This window comes from Lampetra planeri, chromosome 14 (assembly GCF_965212315.1).
Source record: "Lampetra planeri chromosome 14, kcLamPlan1.2.h2, whole genome shotgun sequence".
Classification (NCBI taxonomy): domain Eukaryota; kingdom Metazoa; phylum Chordata; class Hyperoartia; order Petromyzontiformes; family Petromyzontidae; genus Lampetra; species Lampetra planeri.
The window spans coordinates 576355-589361 of record NC_136120.1 but is presented as its reverse complement, the minus strand read 5'-3'; the positions used below and the strand labels follow the sequence as shown (position 1 = coordinate 589361).

The 13007-nt window shown below is 47.4% G+C and overlaps 1 protein-coding gene across 1 annotated transcript in view; it reads right to left on the bottom strand.

The window, feature by feature from the left end:
- TFAP2D (transcription factor AP-2 delta) overlaps positions 1-12807 on the bottom strand; it is a 67764-nt gene extending 54957 nt beyond the window's left edge. The window contains exons 1-2 of the mRNA XM_078600371.1: positions 12122-12807; positions 4307-4367 (exon numbers count right to left, since the gene is read on the bottom strand). Coding sequence (XP_078456497.1) covers positions 4307-4367; positions 12122-12676 — 616 coding nt within the window. The 5' untranslated portion in view covers positions 12677-12807. The remainder of the gene's footprint in view (positions 1-4306; positions 4368-12121) is intronic.
- Between the last annotated feature and the right edge of the window lie 200 nt (positions 12808-13007).

The following is a 13007-nucleotide window of genomic DNA, read 5'->3' as shown; positions in this document are numbered from 1 at the left end:
CCGAGTGACAAGAGACCACGCCCGGCTGCCTTTGTCTCCCCACTGCTTATGCATACATCAGGTACTCATTTTAGGCTTAGTCCACCTAGGGGAAGGCCCAAGGCTGATTCATTTATACGTTAGTGGTGTCGTCCGCAAGCTGCAATCGCCACCTGGGGTTTGTCAGCCGCAGTGCGCTAACCACCGTTCTCCTTCTAACTACCGACACACTTTACATTTAAAATACACACATGCATCATAATACACGACACACAGGGCGCCGATAATAGGTGGCAATACGGTGGGCGTTCTTGCGTCAATGCGAACTGCCGTTTACTGGACACGGGCTACGAAGAGCTTCGTAGCCCGTCGGATTTCTCCAGGACAACAAAAAAAATAATTCCGATTCGGCGAATACCTAGGCGCGCACGCTTCGCACGATGGCACGCATCTCCTCCGTGCCACGTGGCTTTTGTTTGGTGGGGTGGTGGGGTAGGGAGAGAAATCGCTATGAAAGATGCTAATTGGGGCTTCGGCTACGATTGGCGAGAGGGGCTCTAGCCCTTTTAGGGTTGTGACATATACAAATTATCTCATGAAGGCGCCTCTCGACGCGCCGAGATCGGTTGGGTGGGAGGCAGGCAACGTTACAAGCAAAGCGATATGTGCGGTGCCGTTTCGTTCATATTAATGTTGAAAATGTTTTGATTCAAAAGCAGTTTGTAGTTTCTGTCGCCGACGGCAAAAAAAAGCGAGGGTGGAATCCGCAAAAAAAAAGAGAGAGAGCGCCCGTCTACAATACACCCTCCCCTCCACCCACCACCCCACCATCCCTCCCCCAGCTCTACTTCTCTCCCCCCTCCTCCCCTCTTTTTTTGCGCCCTGGGCGAAAGTCTCGGTTAGGCTGTGGGGGTCGCCCGCGGCGAGCGGAGGAGCGGATCACACGCAACGTCAGACGGCGACGCGCTGAGCGAGCAGCGGTGCGCACGCACGCCGCCTCCGCCTCCTCCACCGCTCACAGACCACGCGTGTCGATAGCGCTTGGCCGTGTGTTAAGTGAGAGTATGATAGTGTGTTGTGTGTGTGTGAGGTAGTGGTAATATAGCGGTCAGCGCACTGCGCTCCGAACCCGGCAATCCGGGTTCGATTGCCGCTCACGGCCAACACCAGTGACGATTATCTGAACCGGTCATGGACCTGTTCGAGTTCGGCCTCAAAGGAGTACCTGGTGGCGATGTGTGTGTGTAAACATCGCCACTCGGGAGACAAAGGCGGCCGGGCGTGGTGTTGGCCACCCACCCCTTCGTGTGCCATGGTAGCCTTCATAGGTGCTCGCTAACGGCACTTGCCCCACCAGTCTGTTCTGGATATATGGGCAGAATCTTTGTCTTGGAGTGTGCGCGAATGTGAGATTATAACTCAAACACTTTGTATGTATGTTGAACTTCTTTCGCACCGTACATAGCCAACCGTGATAATAATCGAAGGTGCAGGGAAAGGACTTTAACAATCTCTCACTCGTACACACAGAAAGACAAAAATCCCCCCCCCACCCGTATATCATGTTTTGGCAATAGTGCAATAAAGCCAGCACCTATAAAGGCCATCACGGCACACGAGGGGGTCTGTGGCCAGCATCACGTCCGGCCGTCCTTTGTCTCCCCAGTGCACCAGGTACTCATTTGAGGTCGAGTCGACCTAGGGGAGGCCCAGGACAGATTCAAACAATCGTAACTGTTGTTGGCCGTAAGCGGGACTTGAACTCAGGTTCGCCGCGCTAACAGCTACACTACCGCTCCCCACACACGCAATACACAAATACAAATATCCCCCTGTTGGGGCAAGTGCTGTTAGCGAGCACCAATCAGAATATGTATTCATGCTGGAGGAATCCGATAGACTGTAAAGCTTTTTTTCACAGATGTCCAATAGACACCGGACAGTCACCGGCGGGGGAATCCACCGCCACGTCAAACTGCCTTTGTTTCTCCATTGTTAATTGGAATGTGTTATTTCGCAGAATAACAGTCCATGGTCAATCCACTGCTTGATGAAAGGCATCAACCAAGCCGTTTCCACACGGGTCGTGGAAGCTGTTTTAACAAACTTCACCACGTTGCTTTGGCCAATGCAGGTTGGTCAAGACCGGGAAGAAGGGTGGGGGTAGAGGTACTTGAGATCGGTTCAGATATCAGTCGCCACTGATGTGAGCAGCTGTTGCCGTGAATCAAAATCCGGTCGTCGGGTTTTTAGTGTACAGTGCACTAACCACTGGGCCACCGCTCCGCCACTCTGATTACTCCCGTTGTAGATATAATGTACTGGTACTCTAGTCACATTTAGCAAACACTTACTTCGACACACGGGGTAAAGTTTCTGAAAGCGGGTTAGGGGTTTGTGATAATGGCACACCATTATCTTGCTCTTACAAACTACACTACAATCTACAGCGCCCGCTATAATTTGACGAATACAATACTGCAGCTGGTGGTAGCTCTAAGCCGGAATCGAACCATCGGTTTACAGTACAACCGAGCTCAGCAGTGAGATCTTCTGTCACGATAGACTATTAATGGACTAACGGGAGGCTTGAATACCTATACAGGAAATCACGTGGGCCAAAGGATACCCCCACCGATTTCGAATAACCATAATTGCCCTCAACAGGCGATTGACTCCTGTGAAAGCTATAGCTCAGTGTGTATATATGTACACATATCCAGATTATACAATGCAGGATTGGTACACGTTCACTCCTGCATGTTTGCCTCTGGGCCATTTTATGCTGTATTTGAATGATTCTCACCTGGGCTCCGTAAAAAAAACGCTACTGGGTATTAGACAGAACATGCTTCCTGTTTCAGCAGGGGTTTTAAGATTGTATTATTATTAGCCATACAAAGTGGGTTTTAAAGAATCAGTTACACAGATTACGTGGCCCAAATGCAAAGTCCCTAATATATCCACAACTGAATTGAGATTGAAAAAAAACAAGAATGTGTTTTGTTATTCTTTGCATACACGTAGCAGGTCTGCACATCTCTCTTGCAAAGTACCGTAGATCGTTACTGTAATTATTTCACATTCACAAAAAAAATCATCAATTGTAAATTAATGATTGCTACAAGTTTATAAATTTAATAACATTTAAACAAATACATGCGCCAATGGCTTATGACAGGAATGCGAATCTTAACGTTTTTGGCATTGCGCTTAATTAATATACTGTAGAGCACACCTATGCCAAGTAATTTTCCATGGTGATTACCAAAGTGCGCAACTATCTCTAAAATGGGACATTAAAAACCCAATGGTATCGTAACGGAACGACGGTGCAAGGCAGTGTTTAAAGATGTATAGTATCTGTAAAAATATGTGTACTTATTTATATCAATTAACCTTGCACAATAGTGGATTGTCAATGGGTTGGGCACGTGGATTACATTAACAATATCAAGCAATTAATATATTTTTCCCATAGTGTAAGGTCATGTACATAACAACTGGTACACAAATGTATTCTCGATAATTCACATCGTATTATTATTCAGTGCATGACAGGTGGCAGTCAAAGAAATTGTACAATTGGATGGTTACACTGACGCAGTAAATCACTGCAAACATTTAATGATTAATTCATACTTAATACACGACAGTCAGCCTCGTTATATAGAGGGTGATGCATTTAGAAATTCCCCACGGACATCTAACGACCATTTACTTTCCTCAGACGATTTAATTACTGTGGAAGTGATGGCTCCTTATCTTACAACGTGTTGAAACAACAGTAACAATCATAATACGTGTATTGAGATCGGTGGGTCGACGTGTGGAGATTCAAAATAAAATGTTTCGTTTCTCTCCAATTCATCCATACGATTTAAAGCGAGGTACCTTACAAATCGATCGCTCAGTGCACGAACTATGATCAAAGTCAGCAGTGACCAACAACAACCCTCGGCTACACTTTGGTCATTGCTCCATTATGAACGACAATGTTTACCATCAGCCAAGAAGGAAACCTATTTGTTTATGACCGAGGTGTTTTTACTGTGTCCTGAGCTCAACAAAACATGCAGCGATCCCACCGCTGGTCGAAGCTCACCACTACTGCATTGTGTATAGCCTACAGTATATGCAGTACATGTACTATTTTGCTTGTGTGTGTATATGTGTAGGGCTTGTATGCTGCTGTATGCCTGCACGCTATATATATGCGTATACATTTTAAGCAGTCAAGCAGCTGTATAAACAAACGAACAAAACTCGTGTGCAGACGTGACACACTTTGGCAATGTGTGCACAGCCATGGTCCCGAATGTCTTACCCCTCCTTATGACACCGCCTGGGCCATTGATGAGCAATCCACTTGGTCCTTCAAGGCAGCCCTGGGCAAATGGAAACACGAAGGGAGATTTTTTTTTTTAAACACATTGTGCACAGCGGTTGCGTCGCCTTACGCAATCCCTATATGCAAAGATTAAGGGCCTTTTCACGATTCCTCTGCATCCCATTAGCGTAATGAATCATCGTCGCCACCACCACGTGTTATCTACATTACACCAAACGAGCGCGCGCAATTTACAACCACGATTTGATGATTGTACTAAAATTGCAACAAAAAAACACATGCCCACGTTGCAAATGTGTAGGGGGAAAAAACATGTGAAACCTAATTCACACAAATTAATTGTTTGAGCCCGTGAAGCTGAACACAATGAATGCACATCCATCGGTAGAGGCGAATCTGTAGGATCTAAGTCAATGTCCTACTGTGAGCACATTAGATGGTACACACGGATGCGCATTCAGAGAGGCAAGGCCTCGTTTTGTTTCATGGTGAAGGTAATGGGGCTAAGCACAATACGAATTTATAATCTGCATTATCCAACATCCACCGGGCAAACGGAACAATGAAATCAGCTCGCGTGCAAGGTGGCGATCGATGGGATCGTTGTTATTACTTTCGCAGGATCGTCGCAGGTAGCGACGGCATCGGGGAGAGGCCTTCGTCCAGCTTTGGATTGACCAAGACTCACAATAAATGACGAATTTACATATAAACACACGCATGCGTGGACTATATAGGTGTACGTGGGCGTATACATATATGTGTGTATGGTACAGTGGTCTGAAGTGTGAGTGTGTCGTGCAGGCCTTCGCTAACAGCAGCACTTGCCCCAAAAAGTATGTTAAAGGCTACACACGGGAGAGATCTTTGTATTTTTGTCGGTGCGTGACACGGTTAAAAGACACGCCGGTAGGATGGGATTTTTTTTAGCACGATCTAGCGAGCGAGCGAAATGTGTGTGGGGGGTGGGGGGCAACTGTTGTAAGCAAAATGAAAGTGCGCCTCTCTCCGTCAGCCTTGTCAGCGCCGCCTCCTGTGATTCGGGCTTTTAAGCAGGGACCGGGGTGGGTGGGTGGGTGCCCCGTGACTGACACTCGAGGCTGTGGGCGCGTGACGGCGAGGAGAGGTTGTGACAGCTCCCATTATCCGCCACGGCAAATCTCTTCATAGGGCCGCACGCTCTCGAGGAGTTTCAGCGCCAGAGCCGCTGCTCCGTAGGCGCTGTGGCTGTACAAAAAATGGGGGGGGGGAGGAGGCCGCTTCCTCCTCTCGCATCCATCTGCCAGTGCCAAGAAAGCTTTATACATCTTTTAAACACCCACCACGCGAAGTAGACTGCAGGGTGGAAGGTGAATAAAGCGTTTAAAGTAAAGCGCCACCACCACGTTTTCCCCTTCCTTAACATATCCATTATCCCAACACCGTGTTTGCTTTGAGGTGCCCCCGTTTTTAGCGAGCTGCCTATTAATTTATTTCTTTATTGAGCCAGGCGAGCGAGCCGGGGTTTTTTTGTTCGTGTTTTAACTCGCCCTTTCTCTGCCGCTAATTTTATAAGCTCTGAAGCACTTAAATCCGTCGTCTGCCGCCCCCAGGCCGCCTTTTGTCGGTGGTGGCCTACGAAATGCGGGAAGAGTTAAAGGAGGAGGAACAGGAAGACGAAGAAGAAAACAAAAAAAACCCGACGGCGTCTGTTGCTGCTGGTGTCGCTGTACAATAACGGCGTTAAAGTCCCACAATTGGATAAACTCTGAAGCGTTACTTTTAATCGGCGAGGCTGATCGGCCCGTCCGAGAGCCCCCCCCCACCCCCCCTAGTTTTGTTCCAAGAGGGATCAGCTCCACGGACAATGCTGGACCAGTTGGGAGTGCGCGCGAGCACTCCATCATCGTCATCATCATTTTAATAGCAACACAATGTAAAATGTTAATGCTTTACAAGGGCCTTGTAAATCCACTGCTGGATGAAGCCCCCGCCCTCCCACCACTCCCCTACCCCACCACGTCGCCACCTGCACGATCCTGCGATGTGATGAGAAGAATCCACATTGGCACCTTGCACCGATAACGGATCGATTTCATCCTCGAACGCGTTCCCATTCCTTGACTCTTACGTCGGCTAATAACTGTTACAGTAGTAATAATTCACAACCTTTCATAAACCCACTGCTGGATTGGGTTTTAAGTCTCCCCCCCTCCACACTGAAAAATTATCATGGGGTGGGGGTTGTTTGACCATACTTCACCGCGAAAAGTATAATTACGCACAGATATCAAATCACATAAGGTCACACCGAGATGTTGAAACCTTTTCAAACGACATTGCCGACAGACGCACAGTACGCGTCTGTGCGAGGTGTCAACCTACGGGAGTGCTCACGCACGATTTTGCACACTTGATGCTAATTGTAAGTAACACACACAAAGACCCCCCCCCCCCTTATAGCCTTTAACAGACTGTTGGAGCGCGTGCTGTTTGCGAGCACACGAGGGGGTGGGTGGTCAGCACCATGCCCGGCCGCCTTTGTATCCCCCCCCCAGTGCTGATGTTCACATCGCACCAGGTGCTCAACTTAGGCTGAGTCGACCTAGGGGAGGCCCAGGACGGACAACGAAAATCGGAATTCGAATCGCCGAGTTCGAATCGCAGCGTGCCAACTGCTGCACAAGCAAATACAAATATCTCCCCGAAAGCCTCAACAGAGTGTTGGGGAAAGTGCTGTTAGCGAGCACCGATGAAGGCCGGCATGGCACACATACGACCGCACGCACTCTCTGACACGTGCAGTATATGTGTGTGTCAGTGGTACATTCGGCTCGACCCAGAATAATCAGACTGCACTCGCACGCAATCACAAGCAGCGGCTGGTCGCTAGATTTTGGGGGGTGGGGGGCGTGAAAAATGTGCCCCCCAACCCCCATACGCGCCACTCCCCCCACATCTGTGTGGACTTCATGGCGTCAATGCGATCGAGTGGTTGAGCCAGAGTCACTCGTGGCAGATGCGAGAGGTCACCACCGAATAATGTTCTCAACTATTCTTGTTTTATGTTTCGACCCACCAAATCCCCCCACTCCTCCGTTTTTTTGTATTGTGACTTATTTAAATTATAATGTTTTTGTCGTTGTTGATAAGCGGAGTTTGATATAAACATTGTTGCGGTATTTGAATAAAACTGGACGGAAGGTAACATATTCGATGTCGAATTGGGACCCTGTTTTAAAGGTTCATTATAATATATATGTAGAACACCGTTCTATAATCCCCATCTATAAATACAAACTTCGTTTTATTCCAACGGCTTTCGAGATCAATATCATTCAACAGCATTCGTCTAAGCAAGCAAACAGTGGTTCGATTTCTCCTGCGTGTATAGTGGCCTTTTTTAAATTAGCCTCTGAATAATGGTTAATTGTGGATTTTTTTACATGCAACAGTAAGACGGTTGCAGACATTGATAATCATAATAATTATTATACGTTTCTGGAGACACGTTCCAGATTGTGACACCGATACAAACAATAATCCTATCGCAGCATAAGTACATACATATTCTTATTAAAATAAATACTGCACTCAAAAAATATATTGAAGGCATCCTCATAGTTCGCGTATGTCCATCAGCAACACAGGCTATTCGGTTTGCGGATGCGTCGAAGTATCCTCCTTGGAATTTAATTCTATACACAGTACTATATACTGTATCGTTGTTTTAAAAAAAATGTTATTTTCACCGTCATGGTCAATCCACTGCTGGATGAAAAAGCATTTCCATATCCACCGCCATCCCTCGCGATGTAGTAACGATCCACGCAGCAGCAGCATCATCTGTGGTTGTTGTTGTTGTGGTTGTTGTTGTTGGTGTAACGCGTGGCGATTTCCCCCACGGCCACATTCCTTCCATTCCTTGCGCTGCCACTCCGCACTACTCTCGACCATCACCACCATCATCATCGTCCCTTCCAGCGTGGGTTTACTCTCCAACACACAAGCGATGTGCTGAAGTAATAACTCAATTGTCACCTTTTGTTTTACGTGACAAACCAAACAATTGCCTGCGTCGGGTGGTGGCGGGTTTAACGACGCAATTTATATTTACGCGATCTAACCCCAAAAAATACCTTTATTATGGATAATATTGGTCGCGAAAGCCGACGTGTTAAACTGCCCAAACCAAATTACTAATCTCGACAGTTCAAATTGTGTACTCATTTGAATTGTTTCATTGTATTAAATACTATATATGCAATTACACAAAATATTGAACAAATTCAGATCGATGAAGTTACGTCTGCAACATACGCGCACGGTGTGCAAACAGCAGCACTGGGAAGACGAAGACGGCCGGGCGCGGAGCTTTCCACACCACTCGCACCAACGTGCGTCGTTCCGGCATTCATAGCTACACAATTTAATAAAGGGTGTCCCACCAGCCTGGCAATCAGCTATCACGGGGACTCTTTCGTGTGTTGACGATTGTCTATTGTTGGGGAGCGGTGGCGTCACGGTTAGCGCACTGCGCCACGGTCCCAGCCACCCAGGTTCGATTCTCACTCACGGTCCACGCTAGTGACGATTATCTGAACCGGTCCTGGGTCTCCCCTAGGTCGACTCGGCCTCAAATGAGTACTTGGTGTGGTGTGTAAACATCGCCACTAGGGAGACAAAGGCGGCCCGGCGTGGCGCTGGCGGCCCATCTCATCGTGTGCTGTTCCGCCCTTGATAGGTGTTCGCGAACAGCACTTACTTCTACAGACAGTTAAGGCTCTACGGGGGAGGGGGGTTCTTTGCATCCTGATATCTTTGCGAATATGATCCCGTTCGCATTGTTTAGGAAGTGTAAGTGGCGCGTGTTTACATGGCACGCGAGTCGCTGCCATGATCAGCGGGCATAGCCGCATCGTAGCGCCGGTCCGCACGCGTCAGCTGCGGTGGGACAGCAGCGTTCAGTCTGTGCGATATAACGGAGTGTTACACGCCGATGTGCTTTAACACGGCTTTGAAATGAAATTATTAAACGTATTTTGTGTGTCTATATATTACGAGTGGCACGTCACCCCGTTCGTACGACGGGCTGCCCACGAAATAGTTCAAAGCATTTCCACCCGCTTACCAGAGAATCAAATCGTTTGGACTCTGAACGTGTACACACGTACCACGTGGTAGTAGTAGTTGTCGTCTGAACGTGTACACACGTACCACGTGGTAGTAGTAGTAGTTTTTGTAGTCTGCCGAGCTGACTACATACTCTAATGCAGATCAGATGACCCACAAGATTGAGAGCCATAAAAAAGTCGTAATTTGTGTTTTTTTTTAGCAAGATCTAATTGTGTTTTTAGGTTTCTCTTTGGATAAAATCTACACACCTGTGAGAACCGAGTCTGCAGTTAAATTAGGTTAATTAATTACAACAGCACCATTGTATGCACGTACATCACCCACGGCATGCGCGTACAGAGAAAGTATCACACACACGTAATGTAGAGCGAGTGGGGTCGTCAGCTCTCTCATGCATCGCGCTATAATTAACGCTCGTTTATTTTGCTCGTGTTATAATGAACTAAATTATTGCGTGAATTGTCGAGTGCACATTAAATATTTCGCATTACAAAATGTGCCGCTTTGCATGCGAGGCAAAACACGACAATTATAATGCTTTATTGCATTTTAATTCCAAACCACCCCACCTCGAGTCGTGAGCGATTCAAATGTTTAACTGTAAACAATTAACAATGCGCCGCATTTGTACCAAATTAACGATCGGCTGCCTTTGTACTTTATCTTAGCGCTCGACAAATTAAAAATAAATCCTCGCATTAATTAATTTGAAGAAAAAAACACATTTTGCTCGTGATTTAATTATGATGAATATACTACGGAGAAATGTATACTGTATTACAGTACTGATTACTACACAACATTGCTTGCAGCATTGAAAATACACAACGCGTGTGTGTGTGTGTTAGGACAGAGTACACACATTGTGTTGTTCACAAGCTGTGGCAATCACGCGTCGGAGTTAATGTTACTCTAGTAATGCGAGTCAATGTTACTCTAGTAATGCGAGTCAATGTTACTGCTGCTGGATGCATTCACAGAGGACTCGTGCAAATCGAGTTACACAGACAAACACGATTTAACCCAATTGCTCAGTTAGCGTGATCATTTAACTCGTCGTTAAATCTGTGCGATTGCAGAGGCGCGGGTCACAGATACAGATTGCAGGTTTCCCTCGTACTATGCGGGTTCCGTTTGAACAATTTCGCCCCGTATATGCGGCTAACCCTTTTATACCAAACAAATCGCTATATGCGGTGTGAATTCTCTCATATGCGGCTTTTGCGGTCAGACGTAGGAGAACATTGTTTGTGTACTGTGTGCGCTGCTCGCGCGATTTCGCTTTGTGCGCCCCCCCCCCCCTTTTTTTTGAAACGCATCTACTACCGCGTAAAGCGAGGCAACCCTTTACATTGATTTCTGCTGAATGTTTCGCCAGCACTAAATTAAATCACGATCTGTTAACTTGCGCGTGTACCTAAATGCTCGTTGAATCTTCACGTTGCAAGTTGTTCAACAAATGCATTTAATTCAAATTCAAAATGAACTGCTAGCGATTGTTAAATTCATTATAAAAACTCGACGCTTCTCTTAAAGACGATATATTCGAGCAATAACTCCTCGTACGAGAGATCACGAATAAATGCTAATTTGAAGGGTGATTTCCCGAAACGTTGGACAATTTTGACTAATGTTGAGTTTGTCATTTGTGCTTATGCACCATGTGCCAACGCAATGTCAAACGTAGTTAATTTTTTTCTAAATTGGTTAATTCCGTTATAAATTATGGATTTGTATCGTTACGTTAAAACTGTACAATATTTATAACATTATAAGCGAATAAAATATTGCGGTCACCGATATACAGATTCAAAATTGCAATGGACCAATGCAAATATGTACCAAACTACAAAATTATCTCTCCTTGTAAGCCTAAATATTTTCTGAATAAGACCAGTTGGCCGAATGTGTCGTATCTGCTCCACTTTACATCCGAATTATAGCTGTTCAATGCAAAACATATTTGTGTTGTATTGTGATTTTGATAGCGTTGTATTACATTGGACACTTTGCATGAAAACTATGCTATATGCAGTCCCCCATTGATGTAGGTGTGTAAAAATAAGTTCAATGTCATTACCGATAAAACTAAACCATCAAAACTTACTCCCGATAATAATCTCAATATTTAACACTAGATTATCAAGTTGCTGCTTTATTGAAATTGCTCTATACACAACATGACAAGTCCATTTAAATACGAGGTTTTTCCTGGTATTGAGAAAGAAAAAACGTTCGACGTTTCAGTTAACTAGCCTTCAAGGAACGTTTCCTTCAACAATCGCTCTGTTTTTATTTTACCTGTACATAATACTTCACGTACACACTTTACGCTATATTGTTTTCCGGGCTCACTTTCAGGACACAGTTCAGCGATCACAATTACTGCTTTGCTAATTGGCCACTTAACAAATAGTGACGCCGCATTGGTCAGACGGCTCAACTCGGTGGTCGTCTAAACTCTCAATACAATTTACACGATCTACAACAACAACAACAACCTCGCCCGCTCAACTCGCCACACTTCACAAGAACATTCCCCCCACCGCCAAGTACAAGGAGGGGTAGAGGAAGTGGTGGGCACGAGGGTGGGGGGGCTGCTGCTGTTGTTGTTGAGGGGCGGTGGGAGTCGCGTGGAGGGGAAGGAGGTTCCGATCGCCAGTGGAGGCATCTTACCGGACTGTCTTCTCCTCCGTGCGCGGCCAGGCCGAGGGGGGGACCCGGCAGAAACAGCTGATCGGGGTGCACCCCGAACTGTCCTCCCGCGTGGCCCATGAGCGAGATGTCGTGGCGGCGGTGGTACGCCTCGAAGCATGCCAGGTCGCGCCTCTGCTGCTCCTCGAGCCCCGACGCGGGCTTGAGGGCCCTGCACGCCCCGGCCAGCCCGGCGTGGAGACCCGCGTGGAGCTCCGTCGCCTGCTCGCTCGACGAGTGCCCGTGGTGTAACTGGGAGTAGTACTGCTGCGACGGATGCAGAGGCGTGAGCGGGTACGCGTCGGCAGCCACGGCCGCCGTGTGCGCCGCGGCGCCCTGGTGGTGGAAGTCGTAGTGGAAGGCTTGCGCGTGGTGGTGGTGGTGCAGGGCATTGTACTGCGGCGTGCCCGAGAAGTAGGCCGATCCGAAGTCCGGCGCCGCCGCCGCCGCCGCGGCCGGATAGGCGAGGGGAGACGGCGATGACTCGAGGCAGCCCAGCTGCATCAGTCGGTAGCTGTTGGAGCCGTCAGCTCGCATCTGGGTCGGGGTTGCGAGCGGTGGTGGTGGGGGGGTTAAAAGAGGTGGTGGTGGTGGGGGGAGGTGATGGTGGTGTTCGTGAGGTTGCGTTGGTGCTGGTGGGGGGGAGAGACTTGGAGCCGCTGCCGCCGCGCCCGCCACATTAAACGGCTCGCCTAGAGGGGCAATTGGGAGGGGAGCTTTTAAACAAAATGACTCGGTTCAAAAGTGGAAACTGTGAAGAACAAGAAGAAGAAAAATAAATTACCAACAGACATCCGCGTCAGTGGCTCGTTCAGCCGGTGCACGAGAGCTTAATGAAAACTCGCAGTTTGCGTTAATCTGGGAGGTA